At 48.5% G+C, this 24,321-nt stretch overlaps 1 protein-coding gene across 1 annotated transcript in view; it reads left to right on the forward strand.

The window, feature by feature from the left end:
* Window positions 1–1,412: 1,412 nt before the first annotated feature.
* LOC119972857 (eukaryotic translation initiation factor 3 subunit E) overlaps window positions 1,413–24,321 on the forward strand; it is a 156,769-nt gene continuing 133,860 nt past the window's right edge. Inside the window, exons 1-3 of the mRNA XM_038810363.1 lie at window positions 1,413–1,587; window positions 5,282–5,399; window positions 15,520–15,637. Of these exons, the coding sequence (XP_038666291.1) occupies window positions 1,498–1,587; window positions 5,282–5,399; window positions 15,520–15,637 (326 nt within the window). The 5' untranslated portion in view covers window positions 1,413–1,497. The remainder of the gene's footprint in view (window positions 1,588–5,281; window positions 5,400–15,519; window positions 15,638–24,321) is intronic.

Below are 24,321 nucleotides of genomic sequence, written 5' to 3' on the forward strand. Positions count from 1 at the left end.
TTCCAGTCCTACCCCAGGACCTGAAGGAAGGTGTGTTCTAATGAACCTAAAAATCTTTCCACTCTTCGCCAATGGAGGGTGTCACACTGGGAGAGAATCCCTGGTCTGCTGTGTGATGTAAAGCAATTTGGAGCCTCGACTGTCATTATCCATAGAATCCCTACAGTGCAGAAGGAGGCCATTTGGTCCGTCAAGTGCACCAATCCTCTGAAAGAGCACCCTGCCAAAGCCCACGCCCTCTGCCCTATCCATCCTTCTGTCAGGAAAAAGATACAAAAGTTTGAGGTCAGGTACCAACCGACCCAACTTCTTCCCTGGTGCCATCAGACTTTTGAATGGACCTACCTCGTATTGAGTTGATCTTTTCTCTTTTCTCTAGGCTGTTGCTATAACTGTAACATTATATTCTGCAGTCTCTCCTTCCTTCCCTATGTACGATGATGTGGAGATGCCTGCGTTGGACTGGGGTGGGCACAGTAAGAAGTACCAGGTTAAAGTCCAACAGGTTTGTTTCAAACACTAACTTTCGGAACAGTGCTCCTTCCTCAGGGGAAGGAGAAATACATACATACGGTAGCACAGTGGTTAGCACAATTGCTTCACAGCTCCAGGGTCCCAGGTTCGATTCCCAGCTTGGGTCACTGTCTGTGCAGAGTCTGCATGTTCTCCCCGTGTCTGCGTGGGTTTCCTCCGGGAGCTCCGGTTTCCTCCCACAGTCCAAAAATGTGCAGGTTAGGTGGATTGGCCATGATAAATTGCCCTTAGTGACCAAAATTGCCCTTAGTGTTGGGTGGGGTTACTAGGTTATGGGGATAGGGTGGAGGTGTGGGCTTGGGGGTATGGGTGTATGGGTGTATGGGAGGTATGGGTGCTCTTTCTAGGAGCTGGTGCAGACTCGATGGGCTGAATGGCCTCCTTCTGCACTGTAAATTCTATGATAATATATGACCCTGGCGCTGTGAAGCAACAGTGTTAACAATCGTACTGCCCTGTCCTAACCCTGGACTATAACATGTAAACGTGTACGTTACTGCGGCAACTGGGACTCCCTGAGTGAACAATAACACATTCCACCAGCCAGATACATCTGATAGCCAAATGGCGATGGGCTGAATGGCCTCTGCTCCTGCTCACTGGAAGCAGCAGCTGGGGTTTGATTGACACGGTGTAGGGGCGGGGCCCACTGAGATGGGCGGGGCCAGGCCGGTGGGCGGAGTTTATGACGAGTGAGGGGGCGGGGCCCGATCGCAGGTCGCGGGGTCCGGGCCAGGAGGCGGGGCCCGGATCCCAGGCTCTGTGGGCGGGTCCCGGATGTTGGGGGCGGGGCCCATGCTCTGGGGCGGGGCAGGAGGCGGGGCCCAGTCTCTGGGGGCGGGTCCCGGATGCTGAGGGCGGGGTCCAGGCTCTGGGGCAGGGGGCGGGACAGGGGGCGGAGCTCTGTCCGTCGCCTCTCGCTGTTAATAAAGTTGGAGCGGTTTGAATTGCCCTCTTGCCAAGATGGCGGACTATGACCTGACGATGCGGATCGCCAATTTCCTGGACCGGCACCTGGTCTTCCCGTTGCTCGAGTTCCTCTCGGTCAAAGAGGTAAAGCCTCGGGCCTCCCCCCGCGCTCGCACACACCGGCCGGGGGAGCCGGCAGCGGCCGCCAGCCCGGGCCTCTCAGCGCCCCGCACGTGAGCTAGGCCCGAGCCTGGGCCTGGAGTGAGCCGCCGGGCCTCGGCTTGGTGCCCTCGCGGTCGCACCCTCCGCGGGAGTCCCGCTCTGGAGGGAGGCTCCGAGCGTGGGGGACACTTCAGTCCAACTTCCACTCCCCCCTCTGCATTTCTGTAGCGCCTGTCTCCCAGCTGATGTCCCAAACGCTTCGCCGGAGTGGAGCCGCTGCTGCTTTTCCCACATCACAACAACCAGGTTTACACACGGAAAACTCCCCAAACAGCAGAGTGATCCTTACTGAGTTATAATTCAGGGATAAAAGCAAATTACTGCGGATGCTGGAATCTGAAACAGCAACAGAAAATGCTGGACAATCTCGGCAGGTCTGAGCCTCTGTGGAGAGGGAAGGGAGTGAGCTTCCAGTCTGGATAACTCTTTGTCAAAGCTTCAACAGTCACCCAGACTGGAAACATTTGCTTCATTCCCTCTCCGCAGATGCTCAGAGTGGCTGAGATCGTCCAGCATTTTCTGATTTTTTACTTGCGTGATGGTGACTGAGGGATAAATGTTGGCCAGGGTGCTGGGGAGAACTCAAAACATGTGCCATGGAATCTTTTACATCCACTGAACATGGGCCTTGTTTTTCATTTGTAAGATGGCACCTCTGGCAATGCAGGGCTTCCTCAGTACATCGCAGAGATGGTGCCTTACTGGGGTTTTATTAAAATTGAATGCGGCACCACACCGTTGAATACTCTGCTAAACTCGGTTGATACAAGTTGTATTGGTTGTAGCTTTAAACTTTACAGGATGGTGGGACACAGCAGCAAGATTAGGTGCTTGGGTTGTTCCATTCTGACAATTTATATAGCGCTGTTAATTTTTGAAACACTCAAGGCACTTCAAGGGTGGCATGGTAGTACAGTGGTTAGCACTTCCTTCACAGCGCCCAGGTCCAAGGTTTGTTTCCCGCTTGAGACACTGTGTGGAAGTCTGCACGTTCTCCCAGTGTCTGTGTGGGTTTCTTCCGGGTGCTCTGGTTTCCTCCCACAAGTCCCGAAAGATGTGCTGTTCGGTGAATTGGACATTCTGAATTCTCCCTCTGTGTACCTCGAATGTGACGACATTGCAGTGTTAATGTAAGCCTACTTGTGACAATAATAAAGATTATTAGATTAGTATTACTACTATAAAACTAGCGAAGATACTGAGCTTCATTACGGTGTACTTGGTCAGGAGACTGAAAGTTTGGTCGCAGAAGTGTGATAAAGAGAGGGGTAAAGAGGCGGAGGTGTGCATAGAGGCATTTCCTGACCTTGGGGCCGAGGCAACTGAAGGCACAGTCACCTTTTCTTGAGTGCCTTGGAATTGAGAATGACTCTGGTTTGATGGGTTGTGAGATGACTGAAAAATCCAGTGTGCGGTCTGCAGACTAAAAGTAATAATCTTTATTACTTTTGTTTTAAGTATGTTTTTACCATGTTTTAAACACATGGCGCCGTTGAAAGGGGAGCGTAATGGTAAGCTGCTCCACAGGTGATCGCGGGGTTAGGTTTGCCATACTCACCACTTTGAGGATCTGTGACATATAATAATCTTTATTATTGTCACAAGTAGGCTTACATTATCATTGCAATGAAGTTACTGTCAAAATCCCCTAGTCGCCACATTCCGGCGCCTGTTCGGGTACACAGAGGGAGAATTCAGAATGTCCAATTCACCTAACAGCACGTCTTTCGGGACTTGTGGGAGGAAACCGGAGCACCGGAGGAAACCCACGCAGTCGTGGGGAGAACGTGCAGGCTCCGCAGACAGTGACCCAAGTGGGAATCGAACCTGGGATCCTCGCGCTGTGAAGCAACAATGCTAACCACGGTGCTACCATGACTACCAAATGCGGGGCAAGTGGTGCTCGGAGGGGCAGGTAGATGGGTTGCTAGGAGTTTTGTGCGCTCTCTCCTCGACTTTGCCTGAGTGTGTTCCGAGCAAAGTTTCTCTGTATTTGGTGTCTTCCGGAATGAACATCTTCGATTTTGGTTGGTCCCAAGCCAGGGTTTGAGTTGGCTGGGATGTTTTTACTCTTCAGGGAAGCTTTGTGGACATTCCTCAATCATTTCCTTATCATCCTGGGAGTCTCCTGCTGCGACCAAGTTCCAAGTAGAGAAGTTGCTTCAAGCATCTCGTGTCAGGCATATGATTACATGTCCTGTCCAGCAGAACTGGTTTCATGTCTTTAATTTGAAAAGTGTCCCCAAAAGTCTCTGGATGTTGGGGGTCAGTTGAAATTTTCAAGACAAAGATCAATTGATTTTTGTTGGGTGAGTGTATCCGAGTTTATGGAGCAAATGTGGGTAAAGGGAATTGAGGTGCATGTTCGACATAATCCAGCTGAATGGTGGAGGTAGGCGTGAGAGGCTGATCATAATAATAAGAATAACAAGTTGTCAGCAATTACAGCACATATCCATGTATATTTATGATTTCTTGATCATGGCAGTGTCTGCTGGTAAAGCAGTTGGGTTGTATGGGATACCTGGCTTTGAATCCAGGAACTCCACAAACCTTGATAAATCACTGTTAGGCCTCATTTAGAGTATCCTTTACGAAGGATGTCAAGGCCCCTGAGAGGGCATAGAGGAGGAGATTTTCCAGAATAATACCAGGGATGAGGGATTTGAGGGAGAGGCGAGAAGCTATTTTTCTTGGAGCAGAAAAGGTTGACACAAGATCTTCCAAATTTTGAAAGGCTTTGATAGAGGAAGGAGGGAGAAATGGTTTCCTCTGTTAAGTGGATTGATAACCAGAGACTAGATTTAAACAGTAGAACGAGAAGGGAAACAAGATGTTTCTTCACATTGTGAAGACTAATTTGAGCTCAATTCTATTGCTGCCATTAAGAGCAGTATATCATTTTTGCCTGTAAAAGGGAGTGTATGGTCCATGGTAGTAACTACTTGCTCATTGCCTTAAGCTTTGCTGAAGTGACTAAAATAGTTATACAGTTCAATAGGTTTCCAGTAGGCCTCTGCTACCTCACCCAGGTGCCCATAGGCCCCAAGTGTTGGCATGCTATTTGTGGGGAAAATCTCACCTTGACTGAGGTCTGAGCAGTGATTTATTAAGGTTTATAAAATTCTTGTATGGAATATCCCAATTTACAAAGCACCCCATACAATTGACCTGCCGTATCAACTTACCCCGCTATCTTCAAGGACGTGCAAATGTCCATTTTTCATCCTCCCCCACCCTCATTCAATCCCGTGCCCGAACAACAGGGAGCATGGATCATGGATTGGCTGTCAGGAATGGGATGCTGAGCTGGTTTTTTTGTCCTCTTTTTGATTGGAGTGCCTCCAAGTTAACAATTTGACTGCGCTATCTGCTGCCTACCTGAATTCACTTAATCAGCCACTGATTCCTGGCGCTATGCTGCATTTGAGGTTTGCTTTGCCCACTCATCATCCGTTTTGGAAGTTGACAAATTTTGATCAAATGATGTATAGTTTCTGGGTTGACAAATTGATTATTAAGGTGGCTGGGCATCGTACTTGAGCAATGGTCTTACCAGAGTGGCAGGTGAAGTTTGAAGAATTCAGCACTAACATTTGGCACGTTTTGATTTCAGATTTACAATGAAAAGGAACTACTCCAAGGGAAATTGGACCTTCTTAGTGACACAAACATGGTTGACTTTGCAATGGACGTGTACAAGAACTTGTACCCTGATAAAGAAATTCCACAAGGTGAGTGGTATTTAATAGGTTGTGAAATTCAGGATTTAGGAAGTCAAATCTTTACAGCTCACAAGCAGTGGTTTAATGAATGAAAGCCATTCATAACCTGCCCCCTGCAGAAACATACTTGCGTGGATCAGTAGCATTTATTCCACAAGGGTTGTATTTGGGTTAGATTTGTGCATCTAGCTTAACTCTTAACTTTGCAGCTATGCAAAGATGAATTAGCCATTGTACAACCACTTCCACACGGTGAATGGAATATATTTAATGCAACGTTGTATAAATCTGCGATACTTCTTGCACCAGTTGCAGCAACCACTTTCCAACTTCAGAAGGAATAGGAAAAATGGGACATACATGCTGGAGAAGGAAACTGAACTATGTGACCAGCTTTGGAGATGACTAACTGAGCAGTACAGCATTTGGAGGCACTAATGCAGATGTAGGCATGTGTCAACCATTCAGGCGGTTGCTTTGCCCTCAATAAATGGCTGGTCCGTGAGCCATGAACCTTATGCCAACGTTGTCCTCCACTCGGCATTTTTTCACAAACCTTGTTGGAATACTGCTTGCAATGCTATTCTGTTTGGGCTTCATTTCATTGCCTTGCGACCACATGCCCATTCCATTCTTGAATGACTGCAGAGAATGGGTACAGAGACTATATTGTAAAGAGTTCACTCGCTCAAAAGCCGACAGTCTGGAGATGGCTCCCAGTATGCATCACCTGAATTATTTCCAGTCATAGTGTTAGCCTGAACACTAGAATCTTGCCATCATGGTGCCACTCAGTAACCTCACTGTAGATGAGGGAAGATTCAATATAACCTTGCACCATTTGCTGAGGAGACAGTATTCGTTATGTGAGGTGAAAATCTCAGTCACTTCGGAACACAAGGAAACTGTTCACTGTTCGAAGCTCTTCCACCATTCCATTAAGATCAAATCTGATCCGTATCTCAAATCTATGTAGCCTGTTGCTCCATACTCCTCAATTTCTCAGAAGAGATGGTGGTGCAGTGGTAACGTCACTGGACTTTTAATCCACAGACGCATTGATGCTCTGGGTTCAAACCTCATCATGGAAGCTGGTGAAATTTAAATTCATTGAATGGACTATGGAATCTCAGGAATGGTGACCATGGAACAATCATCGATTGTTTTACAAATAAACCACCTGAATCACTTCTCTCACCGTCCTTACCCCGTCTGGCCTGTTCCAGACCAACAGCACTGTGGTCGACTCGGAATAGCGAACCAGTCAGTTCAAGGGCAGTTAGGGATGGGCAATTAAGCTCTGCTTGCAATGCCTACATCCCACGAAAGAGTTAAAAAAAAAATCCCCTTAACACATCTTATCAATTTCATTGGAGGACACTTTGCGAGCCCCACATGTTATTTCAATGAACCGACAGGCTTATTGGGATAATTTGCAGATGAACCCAAACGGAGTAGCTGTTTGTCAGTATGTTTAACATAACGCTGCAGACGTTGGGCCCATTTGATAGCTAAGCGTTTACTGCTCAGTTTCTGCTCTGAAATGCACCCCCTCCCCCCCCATACCTCCCCAAGCCACCTCCCTAGAAGACTGCTCTGTCTGTGGATTGACGAGGGGTTTCCTTTACTGATTAGATATTTGAAGCCTATTGGTGGATGGAGGAAACGTATTGGATTGGGAATGTAAAAGAACATCTCGGATTTTTTGGGAGAAATATTCTATTTAAGGCATTTTCACGTATACACACAAAAAATCAGAAACAAAACAACTCAATAAACAACCCCCCCTTTGCTGTCCCCTCAATCCTACTGAAAGAAATTAATAAACAGCTTCCACCTCCAGGTGAACCCCTCTTCCGATCCTCTCAAAGTGGACTTGACCTTCTCCAGCTTCATGAATTCTGCCAGGTCGCTCACCCACAACCCCGCTTTCGGCGGCTTCGAGTCCCACCACTTCAGCAAAATCTGTCTCTGGGTTGTCAGGGAGGCAAAGGCGAATACATCGGCCTCATCGGCCCTCTTATGAAGCATCTCCATTTGTTGTGTAGATAACTTGTATTAGAAAGAAAAAGCTTATATTTATCTTGCACCACCAGATGTCTCAAAAGTATTTTCCAGCCGATTAAGTACTTTTGAATTGAAGTCATCAACATCCTGGGGGCTGCCATTAACTAGAAGCTGAACCGGACCAACCATATAAACACTGTGACTACAAGAGCAGGTCAGAGGCTGGGAATTCTGCAGCAGGCAACTCATCTCCTGATCCTCAAAGCCTGCCAACCATCAACAAGGCACAAGTTAGGAGTGTCATGGAATACTCTCCACTTGCCCGGATGAGTCCAGCTGCCAACAACATTGAAGTCCAACACCATCAGCTCACTTGATTGGCACCCCATTCCCCTTCAATATTTACTTATTCCACCACCGACACACAAAGACAGCAGTGTGTACCATCTAACCAGTGTTTAGCAAACTTATTTTCCCGTGTCCTACTTTTCCCCACTGGCTGACCTTCGGTACCCATGCCAGCTGACCTTCACGACACACGCCAATGTGTTCGCTTTAATGCAAAAAAGGGCAGCATGGTGGCACAGTGGTTAGCACTTCTGCCTCACGGCACTGAGGCTCCAGGTTCGATCCAGCTCTGGGTCACTGACGTGTGGAGTTTGCACATTCTCCCCGTGTTTCCTTGGGTTTCAGCCCAACAACCCAAAGATATGCAGAGGAGATGGATTGGCCATGCTAAATTGCCCCTTAATTAGAAAAAACAAATTGGGTACTCTAAATCTATTTTTTTTAAAAACTTTATACAGAAGGGGAGCATGCTTGGTCCTCATACTTTCTGTTGAATCAGGTTCAAAGGAGGAGAGGGCAATGTGCATCTCGGGTGCAGACTTCAGCCAGTTCCTTTGTGCCGTCTTCATCATTCTGAAAATAGAAAATCCAACCTCGCATATGTAGGTCATCGTGAAGGGCAATTGCAACAAAATACATGTTTTACTCAGCACAGGATACTCCTGGGAGACGCTACTCCAGAATGCTGACAGCCTCATGGGTTTTTGCCATGTTTTTAATGTATCACAGGTCTGGTACAGCAGCGTAGTCTTTTAATTTGGAGTCAGCTGTAAGTTAATAACTGACTCTGGGGTCTCAACTACAAAAGGACTTTTTCACCCACCACTTCTCTTTCAAAATCTGAAGCATCTCCTCTCATTTGCCAGTACTTCCCTGTATATAACACACATGGGCTTTGCATCCTTATTTGCATTGGCACAATTGACAAACCCATACCTCAAGAAATCATCATTATCCTGCTTTGTTCCCGAGTTGGAAAGTTGTGACCAGTGGTGTTCCACAGGGAGCGGTGCTTGGGCCTCTGTTATTTGTAGTATACATAAACGGTTTGGAGGAAAATGTAGCCGGTCTGATTTGTAAGTTCATGGATGACGCAAAGGTTGATGGAGTGAAAATGAAAATCGCTTATTGTCACGAGTCGGCTTCAAATGAAGTTACTGTGAAAAGCCCCGAGTCGCCACATTCCGGCGCCTGTTCGGGGAGGCTGGTACGGGAATTGAACCATGCTGCTGACCTGCCTTGGTCTGCTTTCAAAGCTAGCAATTTAGCCCTGTGCTAAACCAGTCCCTCAAATAGTCGCAAATAGTGTTGAGGATTGTCAGCAGATACAGCAGGACATAGATAGGTTGGAGACTTGGACAGAGAAATGGCAAATGGACTTTAATCCGACAAATGTGAAGTTATGGATTTTGGTAGGTCTAACATAGAAGAGAAATATACAATAAATGGCAAAACTCTTAGGAATATTGAAAGTCTGAGAGATCTGGGCGTTCAGGTCTACAGATCTTTGAAAGTGGCAACACAAGTGGACAAGGTAGTCATGAAAGCATATGGAATGCTTGCCTTCATTGGATGGGGCATTGAGTATAAAAACTGGCAATGAAAAGCTGCGGTTGTATAGAACCTTGGTAAGGCCGCACTTGGAATATTACGCACAATGCTGTTTACCACACTACCAGAAGGATGTGAAGGCTTTGGAGAGGGGGCAGAGGAGGTTTACCAGGGTGTTGCCTGTCTGGAGTGTTTTTTTTTGAAGTAATTTTTATTGAAAATTTTTAATTTTATACAAAATTGACACACCTTAGTAAAATACCGAAAATAACAATAATATTAACAATCATATACATTCGCCCCACCTCCATGAACAACACAGCATTTTAACAACAATGCAAATTAACACACTATAAAGTTACAGAGTAGACACTACAATAGTGCCCCCCCCCCCCCCCCCCCCCCCCTCCTCCCCCGGGTTGCTGCTGCTATTGACCAAGTTACCTATCTCTGACCCAGGAAGTCCAGAAAAGGCTGCCATCGTTAATAGAACCCTTGTATTGATCCTCTCAGGGCAAGTTTGACCTTTTCCAATTTTATAAATCCCGCCATGTCACTGATCCAGGTCTCCACGCTTGGGGGCCTTTCATCCTTCCACTGTAACAGAATCCTTCGGCGGGCTACTAGGGACGCAAAGGCCAGGACACCGGCCTCTTTCGCCTCCTGCACTCCCGGCTCTACCGCAACTCCAAAGATCGCGAGTCCCCACCCTGGTTTGACCCTGGATCCAACCACCCTCGTCACCGTCTCCGCCAGCCCCTTCCAGAATTCCTCCAGTGCTGGGCATGCCCAGAACATATGGGCGTGGTTCGCTGGACTCCCCGAACATCTGGGATAGGTGCTATCCTCCCCCCCAAAGAATTTACTCATCCTGGTCCCGGACATGTGGGCCCGGTGCAGCACCTTAAATTGGATGAGACTAAACCTCGCACATGAGGAGGAAGAATTAACTCTCTCCAAGGCATCCACTGACGACTCCTCCACCTCCTGCATTACCTTATAGATGTCAGACACCTTCCCCTCTCCGACCCACACCCCCGAGAGCACTCTGTCCATCGTCCCCTGCGAGGGCAGCAAAGTGAATCCCTCTACCTGTCGCCTAGCAAACGCCTTTACCTGCAGGTATCTGAACATGTTCCCGTGGGGAAGGCCAAATTTATCTTCCAGTTCCCCCAGGCCCGCAAACCTCCCGCCAATAAACAGGTCCCTCAATTTGCTGATGCCCGCCCTTTGCCACCCCCTAAATCCCCCATCCGTGTTCCCCGGGATGAACCGATGGTTGCCACCCAGTGGAGCCTCCATCGAGCCCCCTGTTTCCCCCCGATGCCGTCTCCACTGTCCCCAGATTCTTAGGGTCGCCGCCACCACCGGGCTCGTGGTAAACCTCTTAGGGGGGAGCGGCAACGGTGCCGTTGCCATGGCACCCAGGCTCGTACCTCTACATGACGCCATCTTCATTCTTTTCCACGCCGTCCCTCCATCACCCATTTACGCACCATTGACACATTGGCTGCCCAATAGTACCCCAGAAGGTTGGGCAGCGCCAGCCCACCTCTATCCCTTCCTCGCTCCAGGAACACCCTCTTCACTCTCCGAGTCCCATGTGCCCACACAAAGCTCAAAATACTGCTAGTCACTCTCCTAAAGAAGGCCCTGGGGATAAATATGGGCAGGCACTGAAAGAGGAACAAGAACCTCGGAAGCACCGTCATTTTGACGGACTGTACTCTCCCTGCCAACGACAATGGCAGCATGTCCCACCTCTTGAACTCCTCCTCCATCTGATCTACAAGTCTGGTGAAGTTATGCTTGTGAAGAGTCCCCCAGTCCCTGGCCACCTGCACCCCCAGGTACCTAAAGCTCTCCCCTGCCCGCCTAAGCGTGAGCCTACCAATTCCTTCCTCCTGGTCTCCAGGGTGCACCACAAACACCTCGCTCTTGCCTAAATTTAATTTATAACCTGAAAAGGTCCCAAACTCAGCTAGCATCTCCATCACTCCCGGCATCCCTCCCACCGGGTCCGCCACATACAGTAACAGGTCGTCGGCATACAACGACACCCTATGTTCCTCTCCACCTCGCACCAAGCCTTTCCACCTCTCTGAATCTCTCAACGCCATCGCCAGCGGCTTGATTGCCAGTGCAAACAACAAGGGGGATGGGGGCAACCCTGCCTGGTCCCTCGGTAAAGCTGGAAGTACTCCGACCTCCTCCTATTTGTGGCCACGCACGCCATCGGGGCCTCATATAGCAGCCTTGCCCATCTAATGAACCCTTCACCAAATCCAAACCTCTCCAACACCTCCCATAGGTACCCCCACTCCACTCTATCGAAGGCCTTCTCCACATCCAGCGCCACCAGTATCTCTGCCTCCCCCTCAATCGCCGGCATCATGATGACATTCAGCAATCTCCGCACATTCGTGTTCAGCTGCCTTCCCTTCACAAAACCTGTCTGGTCCTCGTGCACAACCACCTGTCTGGAGTGTTAGCTGTGCGGAGAGGCTGAATAGACTCGGAGCGTTTTGACATTGAGGGTACGTGCTCTCTGCTGCCGCTTCTGGCCAGAAGACTCCATGCAGCCTCTTATTTTCATTTAAGCGGCCGCCATTCTCAATGTAAAAGCCTGAAGTGACCGATGGCCGCTTCTCCTGCGATCGAGACCACCGAGGAAACGTCACGACTAATCGCCCCACGGCCTTCCTGACATCCGCATGTCTGGGACCTCATTTTGAAAAACCCTGATCTACAAGATGCATTGCAGCAACTCACCAAGGCTCCTTTGTTAGCACTTTCAAAAGTGATCTCTACCATATAGGACGAGGGCAGCAGACGCAAGTCCCCCTCCAAGACACACCATCCTAACTTGGAAATATATCACCGTTCCTTCACTGTCATTTGGGTTGGAATCCTGGAACTCACTTTTTAACAGCACAAACAGGTGTTCCAACACCACATGTACTTCAGCGGCTCAGGAAGACAGCTCACCACTAACTAGCTCATGGTCAATTAGGGATGGCAATAAACGCTGGCCTAGTCTGCAACGTCCACATCGCATAAACCAAGAAATAAAAAAGTCACTGTTTCAATATAGAAACTTCAGTCAGCTTGGACACAGCAAGATCCAAAGAACAGCAATGTGATAATGATCAGTAACTTGCGTTTGGGGTATGGTTGAGCTAATAAATATTGTCCAGGACTTCAAGGCACACTTCACTGCTCTTCAAACAATACAATGAGATCCACCTGGCATCTACCACTACAGCTGTAGATACTGAGGGAGATCTGCAGTGAATTTCTCCATTTCATGGTGATTCTGGAATCCATTCTCTGTGCACAGTGGGGAAGGTCCTCACCCAGTATCCATGGTGGACACTTCCACACTGAATTTGTTTTTGCTCCCGTCTCAAACCTCCCCAAGCTGAAGAGCTGTGTGGTATTCGCTGTGGTTCCCCAGCTTGTTGTTCCAATGCTACTTGCTGCTCCGTGGTTTTCTTCCTGTCGCTGAATTACTGTGGACATAGAACATAGAACAGTACAGCACAGAACAGGCCCTTCGGCCCTCGATGTTGTGCCGAGCAATGATCACCCTACTCAAACCCACGTATCCACCCTATACCCGTAACCCAACATCCCCCCCCTTAACCTTACTTTTTAGGACACTACGGGCAATTTAGCATGGCCAATCCACCTAACCCGCACATCTTTGGACTGTGGGAGGAAACCGGAGCACCCGGAGGAAACCCACGCACACACGGGGAGGACGTGCAGACTCCGCACAGACAGTGACCCAGCCGGGAAATGAACCTGGGACCCTGGAGCTGTGAAGCATTTATGCTAACCACTATGCTACCGTGCTGCCCCCCATGTGCCAGATTTTAATTCTTGGAGGCTGTGGTTGTAATTTGAGCTGCACCCTTCCCCTATGCCTGCATTCTGTGTCTGGCTTTATGGAGATGAATTCCAGTTCTAGTTGTGGACGACTGCCTTTAAGAAGCACATAATGGCTTTGTTTTCCCCATTCTTCATTTGATGGCCTGGTCTGCCGATCAGTAGCTTCTATGTATCAGGGCCCTTGTTGTAGTGTTTAATTCTCATCATTGCTGCTGCTTGAAGATGGCAGAATGTAAAGGTATTCAGCATAAAATATCCAACCGTAAAAGTGGATAATAAGCTCCAGAAGCCTTTTTTATTTGAGTCAATAAGTGCATTTCGAGATGCTGCCAGCAGTTCGAAGCAGAATTGACCCCTCACTTGACTTGGCTACACAGTCATAGAAGCACTGTAGTAAAATATTTCCATGTTCCAAGGAATAGTGAAAACCAGGAAGATGTGCATGAGTCACACATATAAAGATGTGCAATTTCTAGACGTCTGGCCTCGATACCTCCACACCGGGAAGGGGGCTTTTTATAATGTTTCGCACAAAGTAGATTTAAAAATGTGCCAGTTGAGTGCGGGCGGTGGGAGGGGGTGGGGGGGGGGGGGGGGGGGGTTTGTTACGTGTTGCTGCAGTTGGCTATTGTATTTTGGTGATTATGTATATATTTAAAGTGCCTTTATTGAGATTATTATTGTTTTTCCAAAAAAAAAGTGTCACTTGAGAAACCTTCCAAAGCACTATTTGTCCTGGTTGGCTCTTCATAATTTGCTTCTTCATGCGAGGAATTGTAATTGAATCTTTTTAATTAGCTATAAAGAAATGAGATATGCCTTCCTGCTGCGTCTCGTGCCCCCTGCGCCTCCTGCCGAGCCTCGTGCCCCCTGCCCCGCCTCGTGCCCCCTGCCCCGCCTCGTGCCCCCTGCCCCGCCTCGTGCCCCCTGCCCCGCCTCGTGCCCCCTGCCCCGCCTCGCCCCCCACCCCGCCTCGCCCCCCACCCCGCCTCGCCCCCCCGCCCCGCCTCGCCCCCCCACCCCGCCTCGCCCCCCGCCCCGCCTCGCCCCCCCGCCGCGCCTCGCCCACCCGCCGCGCCTCGCCCACCCGCTGCGCCTCGCCCCCCCCTGCTGCGCCTCACCCCCACCTGCTGCGCCTCGCCGCCCCCTGCTGCGCCTTGCCGCCCCCTGCTGCGCCTCGCGCCCCCTGCCCTGCCTTGCGCCCCCTGCCCTGCCTTGCGCCCCCTGCCCCGCCTTGCGCCCCGCCCCGCCTTGCGCCCCCTGCCCCGCCTTGCGCCCCCTGCCCCGCCTTGCGCCCCCTGCCGGACCTCGCGCCCCCTGCCGGACCTCGCGCCCTCTGCCGGACCTCGCGCCCCCTGCCGGACCTCGCGCCCCCTGCCGGGCCTCCCGCCCCCTGCCGGGCCTCCCCGCCCCCTGCCGGGAAGCCTACCCGCCACCCTGCCGGCCTCCCGCCCCCTGCCTGGCCTCCCGCCCCCGGGTGCCGGGCCTCCCGCCCCCGCCGGCCTCCCGCCCCCTGCCGGGCCTCACCGCCCCCTGGCCGGGTCTCCCCGTCCCCCCCGGCTGCCGGCCCTCCCGCCCGCTTAGACCCGCAACCCTGCCGCCGCCTCGCGCTCCCCTGCCCCGCCTCGCGCCCCCTCCCCACTCGCGCACCCATGCCCCGCCTCGCGCCCCCTGCCGCCGCCTCGCGCTCCCCTGCCCCGCCTCGCGCACACCTGCCCCGCCTCGCGCCCCCTGCCCGCCGTCGCGCCCCCTGCCCCGCCTGCGCCCCTGCACCGGCCTCGCGCCCCGGCCCCGACTCTCCCCCCTGCCCCGCCTCGCCCCCTGCCCACGCCGCGCGCCCCCTGCCCCGCCTCGCGCCCCCTGCCCCGCCTCGCGCCCCCTGCCCCGCCTCGCGCCCCCTGCCCCGCCTCGCGCCCCCTGCCCCGCCTCGCGCCCCCTGCCCCGCCTCGCGCCCCCTCCGCGCCTCGCATGCCCATAGCACAGCCCAAACACTTTCAACCAATTTTTGTGAAGTATTTCCGTTTGGAAGGCAGCTCACCACCAGTTTCTCAAGGGCATTTGGGGATTAGCAATGAATGCTGGCCTCGCCAGTTAAGCCCAAATCCCATGAATGAATTTTACAAATCACTGTTGTTGTAGTGTTTTGCATGGATATTGAGAGGAGGGGAGAGCTTCACCTAGAAATAAGTTTTCTTTCTGTGTCCCCAAATAGCTACAATTTGTGACTAATCTTTAAACAGAGCCCAGGGGACGTTAACACTTGTTAATTTGAAGACCTTGCCTTGTGTAAGTGCACATTTGAGTGAAACTGCTCTGTTTGAATCCTCAGCTCTGAGGGAGAAGCGAACCACCGTGGTTGCTCAGCTGAAGCAGCTCCAGTCTGAAACTGAACCAATTGTAAAGATGTTTGAGGATCCAGAAACGACAAGGCAAATGCAATCAACCAGGTAGGCAGCCATGAGATCACATTGCACACAAGGAATCGGAAGCACAAATGTTTTCTGTTATTATTTATCTTGCCTTCAGTTGCATAGAGAAATGAAGTTAGATGCGGGCCAGATTTCTGATCTGGTTTTAAACACATGGCACCGTTGAAAGGGGAGCGTAATGGTAAGCTGCTCCACAGGTGATCGCGGGGTTAGGTTTGCCATACTCAACACTTTGAGGATCTGTGACACATAATAATCTTTATTATTGTCACAAGTAGGCTTACATTAAAACTGCAATTAAGTTACTGTGAAAATCCCCTAGTCGCCACATTCTGGCGCCTGTTCGGGTACACAGAGGGAGAATTCAGAATGTCCAATTTACCAAACAGCACGTCTTTCGGGACCTGTGGGAGGAAACCGGAGCAGCCGGAGGAAACCCACGCAGACACGGGGAGAACGTGCAGACTCCGCACAGACAGTGACCTAAGCCGGGAATCGACCACTGTGCTACCGTGCCGCCTCGTACTTTTTAAAAAAAATATATAAATTTAGAGTACCCAATTCATTTTTTTCAATTAAGGGGCAATTTAGCGTGGCCAATCCACCTACCCTGCAAATCTTTGGTTGTGGGGGTGAAACCCACGCAAACACGGGGAGAATGTGCAAACTCCACACCGTGGCCCAGAGCCGGTATCGAACCTGGGACCTCGGTACCGTGAGAACCACTGTGCCGCCGTGCTGCCCTTAAATGTACTTTTGTACATGCCTGATATTTAGCAGTAGATAATCAAGAATGAAAACTGGAAAGGGCGATGCAGTGTTAAGCATTGCTGCTTCATGGTGTTGAGGATCTGGGTTCAATCCCGACCCATGGTCAATGTCCATGTGGAGTTTGCACCTTCTCCCCGTGTCTGCATGTGTTTCAACCCCACAATCCAAAAACATGTGCAGGCTAGGTGGATTGGCCACACTAAATTGCCCCTAAATTGGGAAAAAAGAATTGGGGACTTTAGATTAAAACAAAGAGTGAAAACTGGGGCAGAAAATTGATTACAGGTGCGAAAAATGCTTTCTGATTTGCTGATTGGTGGAGTGCTGCATTCTGCATTTACCCTTTGTGTCACAAATCCACATGTGCAAATAGTACCCCTCATCTATTTAACTCTTCCACTGCCAGAAAGGATTTTATCTGTCTCGATTCTGATGGTTGTTGGGAGATGCTGAGGGGGGGTATAGATGCTTGTCCCAGGCACAGTTGATGTGTGCTTGTTTGCCAGTGTAAGGAGTAAAGCATATGTGACTGACTATCCAGGCAAATTAAATTTATTTTTATTGAGCATGTAATATGACGTGCGATATATCCACCGTTCTCTCCGTCTATAAATAACCATGATCTGCAACAATCATCATTTCTGTAAATTGCAAACTGTTCAATACACGTTTTTTGGTTAAAAAGAAATAAACCACTGTTTGCTCTGATATCCTAATATAGTCTATTCAATAGAATTTGAATGATTTTGTTTTTAATTCTTCAGTTACATGAATTGGCTTAAATAAAATATTGAATTAATCTCTGTGAGAAGCAATGTAATCATAAGAATGAAGCCAGTGATAGCCAGTTAGTCGCCCGGCACAGAAGGAGCCCATTGAGTCCATCCTGGCGCTACAGAGCAATCCAGTCAGTCCCATTCTCTCAGCTCTGTCCTCATAACCCTGCAGGTTTACTTTGCTCAAGTGTCCATCCGACTTCCTTTCAGAATCATCTCTCCTTCCACCACCCTCGAGGGCAGCGAATTCCAGGTCATTACCACTCGCTGTGTCAAAGAAGTTTCCTTCGTATCCACTTTACAACTCTGTGCTGAAACCTCAAATCTGTGTCCCTTAGTCCTTGTACCAGCAGCTGATGGGAACAGATTTCCTTTATCTGTCAAAGCTAAATCTGTCATAATTTGTCCCCAAAACACCGCATCTCTGAAACCATTCTGATAAATCTCAAGGATCATCGCATCCTTTCGAAGGTATGGTGACCAAAAAAGGGCATGGTAGTCTTTGTGGCCTAACCAGAGCTTTGTGAAGCTTCACCATAATTTCCCTGCTTTTGTATTCGATGCTTTGCTCATTGCTCTCAATACGTCGTGCCACTTTGAAAGATCAATGGCTGCCCAGGTCCCTCTCTCCCCGCACCTTGATCTGTATTGCCACTAGTTACTCCTTTTGCTCAAATGTATCACCTCGAGCTTCTCTGTATTCAATCTACCCGCCATTGTTCTCCCCATTCTACTAGTCTATCAATGTCCAGTTTCAATTGATTGGTATTATTCTCACTGTTTTCCGGCAAGTTTGGAATTCATCAAGGCTCCCTTGGGCAGCACGTTCCAAACTCATGACTGCCATCATCTAGAAGGACAGGCAGCAGACACATGGGATCACCACCACCCTGGAGGTTCTCCAAGTCTCACACCACCCTGATTTGGAAATATATCGCCGTTCCTTCATTGTTGCTGCGTCAAAATCCTGGAGCTTCCTTCCTGACAGCACTACGGGTGTACCTACACCACGTAGACTGCAGCGGTTCATCAATACGGCGAGCCATGACCGTCTCGAGGGCAATTAGGGATGGGCAACAAATGCGGCCTAACCAGCGACTTCCAGATCCTTAAATGAGTGAATAAAGAAAATTTTGAAATTTTACTCTGTATTCCAATAGAGATCAAAATATATATATATTTTAATAAACATTTTGAGGTTTTTTTTTGGCATTGTAACAACAGCAATATAAACAATGTACATGAGACTATAAACATAGTGCAAATACCACCTCCCTCCCTAACAGGTCCCACCATTAATTAATCCCCTAATCTACGCCAACCTACCCCCCTTTCCTCTGCTGACGATTAATTTTCAGCGAAAAAGTCGATGAATGGTTGCCACCTCCGAGCGAACTCCAACAGTGACCCTCTCAGTGCGAACTTGATTTTCTCCAAGCCGAGAAAGCTAGCCATGTCCGATAGCCAGGTCTCCGACTTCTGGGGCTTTGAGTCCCTCCAAGCTAATAGTATCCCTCTCCGGGCTACCAGGGAAGCAAAGGCCAGAACGTCTGCCTCTTTCTCCTGGATTCCCGGATCTTGCGACATCTTGAAAAACGCCACCTCTGGACTTTTTGATACCTTGGACATGACATCAACAAACCCCTGCCAAAATCCCCGTAGCTTTGGACATGCCCAGAACATGTGGACATGGTTCGCTGGTCCTCCCGCACATTTCTTCCACCCCAAAGAATCTGCTCATCCGGGCAGATGTGAGCCCAGTGGAACGACCTTAAATTGTATCAGGCTGAACCTGGCATATGTTGCAGTCGCATTGACTCTACTCTACGTGTCCGCCCAAAGGCCCTCCTCTATCTCACCTCCCAATTCCTCCTCCCACTTGCATTTCAGCTCCTTGGTCTGCATCTCCTCTGATCCCATAAGTTCCTTGTAAATGTCCGAGATGCTCCCTTCTCCTACCCACCCTCTGGAAACTACCCTGTCCTGAATCCCGCTTAGTGGTAGGAGCGGGAAGGTTGACACCTGTTTACGTAGGAAGTCCCGCAGCTGCAGATACCTGAATTTGTTTCCCCTCGCCAACCCAAAATTCTCCTCCAGCGCCCTCGTACTCTGAAAGCTCCCCTCTATAAGCAAGTCCCCCATCCTCTCAATCCCTGCTCGCCGACATATTCGGAAACCCCATCCATACTCCCCGGGACAAACCGGTGATTATCGCTGATTGGGGACGAGACCGATGCTCCCACTGCTCCCACATGTCTCCTCCATTGCCCCCAGACTCTCAGGGCTGCCACCACCACGGGACTGGTGGAGTACCATGCCGGCGGGAACGGCAGAGCCGCAGTTACCAACGCCTCCAAACTGGTGCCCTTGCATGAAGCCGCCAAGATCAAAATATATTGATGTTTTTTTTTAAAAAGCAACTTGTGGCTCGAAAACAGATTGCAATGTTTGATCAATAGCCTTGCATGACAGCCGCTAAGAATTGGAGCATTTTCTGAGCCTAGACATTTTGCCTGTTGTTTTTCAGTGTAAGACAGGTAATTAAATTGATGTCCACACAATCTCTAATCCTTTTAGAACTAATGAACTGACATTTGTTCAATTATTCCACCTCCTCGCCAAACACGCAAATTTGGTTTCCACATTATAATAATCTTTGGTTTCAGGCTACTCAGCTATGAGGTGTGCACGAGGTTGGAATGAAGTATATTATAGGATCTTGGCGTATGCATATCTCTGGTTTGCACAGGGCTACAGAGCTGCCTTTTAAAGCAGACCAAGGCAGGCCAGCAGCACGGTTCAATTCCTGTTCCAGCCTCCCCGAACAGGTGCTGGAATGTGGCGACTAGGGGCTTTTCACAGTAACTTCATTTGAAGCCTACTTGTGACAATAAGCGATTTTCATTAATTTCATTTCCTTTCCTGGGTGAGCGTGTTGAGAAGTGGGGAGTACAGATTTGAAGCTTACCACTTTGAAGTCACAATCACAGACCTGCCCCTGTGCTACATACCACCAACTACTGAAACTCATTCTTTTAAACTTCAAGTCACTGAGTACAAGCTTGTTAATAGTTCTCCTGTTGCTCATTTTGAGTAATCATGCTGTAAAATATTTCTAACTGCAGAGCTTTTAAGCTAATTGGCAAAATAAGCAGTTGGGGCAAGATGAGGAGCATTATTTTTAACCCAGCGAGTTGTCGTGATCTGGAAAGTATAGCTCGAGGATGGTGGAAGCAAATTAAATTGTAACTTTCAAAAGGGAATTAGATATATAAGAGAAAAGAAAACTTAGCAGGACTGTGGCAAAAGAGCAGGCAATGGGGTGAGGGTTGCCAACTCCGGCCAAACATGTTCTGGGTGAAGTTGATGGAAGTGACTTCACCGAAACTTGTTAAGGTATCGCCAGCCGTTTTGGGGTGAGGGGGCGACTTTTCAAAACTAGCAGGTCACCCTCCGACTTGATTGAGGAACTCATTCGGCATCTGAAAACTATCCATCCAATAGAATGAATTTGGACCCTGCTAGATTCAAAAAGTAGAGAAAATAATGGTTATTCGCTGCATTAAACAGATGTGAGCCTTAAATACTGAAACTTTACAGATGCACATTGTCCTTTTCTGATCATGTTCCTGTTGACATTGCTCATCATCTCATTTTCTTTTAATTTATTTTTTGCGTGATTCAGTTTCTTTTACATTCTCTAAAGCCCTACATGGGCGGCACAGTAGCACAGTGGTTAGCACTATTGCTTCACAGCGGGCAGGGTCCCAGGTTTCCTCCCACAAGTCCCGAAAGGTGTGCTGTCAGATGAATTGGACATTGTGAATTCTCCCTCAGTGTACCCGAACAGGCGCCGGAGTGTGGCGACTAGAGGCGGTTCACAGTAACTTCATTGCGGTGTTAATGTAAGCCTACTTGTGACTATAAAGATTATTATTATTACATGTCTGCGCACACTCAAAACCCTGCTGAGGTCAAAGCTCCATGAATACATTAAAAGTGGAAAGTAAATCATGGGCGGCAAAGATTTTATTGATCGCGTAGTAAACCTAAAATCGCCACAATTCATGCCAGTGCACAGAGGTACTTGCACATTGGTAACTGAAACTCAGTGAAGAAAGTATGGGTTTCTAACCGGCATCCACTCGGGAAGGAACAATGTATGTTTCTGTGCACATGCGCAATCGATGCAGCATGCTTCAAATTGATTTGGAGAATGTGTCTGTGTGACACACTTGCCAAGAACTGAGAATGTTGGAAATGCACGATATTTGTACTGAGAAAACGGCATTCCAATCCCCCGGAATGCTCTCTTTGGCCACCGGGAGATTGATGCTGATTCCAGTAGACTCCATGCGATTCTGGGAGGACTGACAACCGTACACAGGACTAATTGGGTCACTCTTTCATGGTGCCTGCACAGGCATGACGGGGCTGAATAGTTTCCTTCTGTATTGTAAACTTTTATGGCAGTGTTAAGTTTTCAATCTGTAAATCTGCTAAAAATGTGCCCGCTTTATGAGGAATTGTCACTCTGCACTATCTTGATCAAAACCATTTTAAGGGTGAGTGGAGTCAGAAGCTTCATACGTGCAGTATCTGTGGTTAAAATCTGGCCAATGGAGTGGAGCTAATTTGATTTACTCAAGCAAAATTGTTCCATTTATCACATTTAAAACATGTGATTTTTTTTTAATGAAACAATTTTATTAATCTCCATCTGGAGAGTGTTTCAAACGCTGATAGTTTGTCCTTTAACTATCTGCTGTTCAGTTGTGACCCTGCACATCATTAATTGATGTTTCCAATTATGAGTATTGCTACTAAATGATTCTCGCATGTAGCCAAATGGCACAAAAATTATATATGTAATTTTTTATAATTATATTCGGCGTAACTTTACCGATACATTAAAGGAAGTATTTCATTGAAGTCCTGGCTCTGTGAGGTACCACCAGATTGTAGAGCTTAAGGGGATCAAATGAGAGGCTTTGGTTGTATGTTTGCAGATCAAAGTTGGAGGACAGTCTCTGTGCAAGGTGTCATTAATAGATTTGACAAGCCACATCAAATGCAGGGCAGTGAACAGCCCAGAGTATTTTCGGCGAGAGGGGTTGCAATTAGAACTAACGGTTGACTGAGCACGAGGGGGCCACAGACAAATGGGTCTTGTCCTGACTTCTTCAGTAATTGAAGACAGTCTTTGTGTGTTTTTCAAAAACAAATGTCATAGATTGTCCAGTGACTTTGACAAGATGATTTTCCTGCTTCCCTCGCTATCTGTTTCGAGTGGAATAAGTGAGCCTGTGCTATTTGGGAAATTTCTTTCAAAGACATGCATGGTTCCAGTTGCACTGCTGTAAGCCTGTTGGTGTGCCTGGCTGCAGGTAGGCTGCAAGGTGACCTCTGTGATTTCTCGCCAAATCTCAGCAGGTCTGGCAGCATCTGTAGGGAGAGTAAAGAGCTAAAGTTTCGAGACCAGATGACCCTTTATCAAAGCTAAAGACAGAAAAAGTGGGAAATGTTTATACTGTGGAGTGAGAATGAAAGATGAGTCATAGCCACAGAAACCCAGGGAAACCGGGTGCTAATGGCCACAGATACCAAGGGGAAAGAGTGTTAATGGCAGTCCCCAGAGGACAAAAGGTGTGAAAGGCCAAACAGCAGAGAAACTAACATCAGAGGGTAAACTGTGACAGATGTAGATAGGGGCTGGTTTAGCACACTGGGCTAAATTGCTGGCTTTTAAAAGCAGACGGAGGCAGGCCAGCAGCACGGTTCAATTCCCGTACCAGCCTCTCCGAACAGGCTGGTGACTAGGGGCTTTTCACAGTAACTTCATTGAAGCCTACTCGTGACAATAAGCAATTTTCATTTCATTTTTCATGTGGGGGGAGGGGAAGGGGAAGCAAAGGGGAGAAAGGGATAAGATGGGGAGGGGGGTTAAATATATATAAAGAAAGAAATGGTAAAAGACAGTTAAAGTGAAATGGGATGAAAACAAATGGGTTGAGGTGTGGTAGAGCTAATCATCCGAAGTTGTTCAATTCTATGTTTAGGCCGGCAGGCTGTAGCGTGCCTACCCGGAAGATGAGATGTTGTTCCTCCAGTTTGCGTTGAGCTTCACTGGAACATTGCAGCAGGCCAAGAACAGCCATGTGGGGATGGGAGCAGGGTCTTTTGTTACAATGGCAAGCAACAGGAAGGTCAGGATCCTGAATGCGCACAGACCGAAGATGCTCAGCAAAGCGATCCCCCAGTCTGCGTTTGGTCTCTCCGATATAGAGGAGACCACATTGGGAGTAGCGAATGCAGTGGACCAGATTGAAAGAGGTGCAAGTGAAATGCTGCTTAACCTGGAATGAGTGTTTTGGGCCTGGGATGTTAAGCATGGAAGAGGTAAAGGGGCAGGCGTTACACTTTTTGCAATTGCATGGGAAGGTGCCATGGGTGATGGGAGAGGATTTGGGTGTGGTGGAGGAGCAGTGATTTCTCAGTCTGACCAGATCCTGTTCTCAATCTTATCAGAGGAAATAGAGGTTAGGAATTACAGTGTCAATCAACCTATCCCATGCTCATGTGTCCAGGAGTGGTGCTGGAATTGAGTGGTTCCTTTCAGTTCTATACTCGTTTTGGTTGACTGCAGACAAATTGGGTTCTTCCTGACAGTCAGCCAATTTCGTAAAATAGGAATATAATGGGAGAGGAGTGGACTCTAAAAAGAAGGATGAAACAATCCGGGAGAAGGGTGAAGTGAAAGGGCAAATGTATTGGGAAATGGGATAAAATGAATGAAACTAACTGGGTGGCAAGTGCATTAGAAAGCAAAGCAAATAACCCCTGGACACAGATCATTGACATTCTCATGACTGAGATTGGCAGCTTTTTAAAATAAATTTTTATTAAAGTTTTCATTTTATTAAACACAAATAAACAAATCCATACAAAACAATACCATTTAAAAACCCCTACCTTTGAGAAGAAAAAAGAAACCCCTGATCCCCTTATTAATCATGAAGTCCCCTTATTCATCAAGAACACCAGATTTGTGTTTGAGGTGCTGTTACCTACAGGGCTACAGACCCAAGAGCTGGAAGGTGGAATTAGACAGAATAGTTCATTCTGAGAACATAAGAACTAGGAGCAGGAGCAGAG

The sequence above is a fragment of the Scyliorhinus canicula genome, chromosome 10 (genome assembly GCF_902713615.1).
Source record: "Scyliorhinus canicula chromosome 10, sScyCan1.1, whole genome shotgun sequence".
Classification (NCBI taxonomy): domain Eukaryota; kingdom Metazoa; phylum Chordata; class Chondrichthyes; order Carcharhiniformes; family Scyliorhinidae; genus Scyliorhinus; species Scyliorhinus canicula.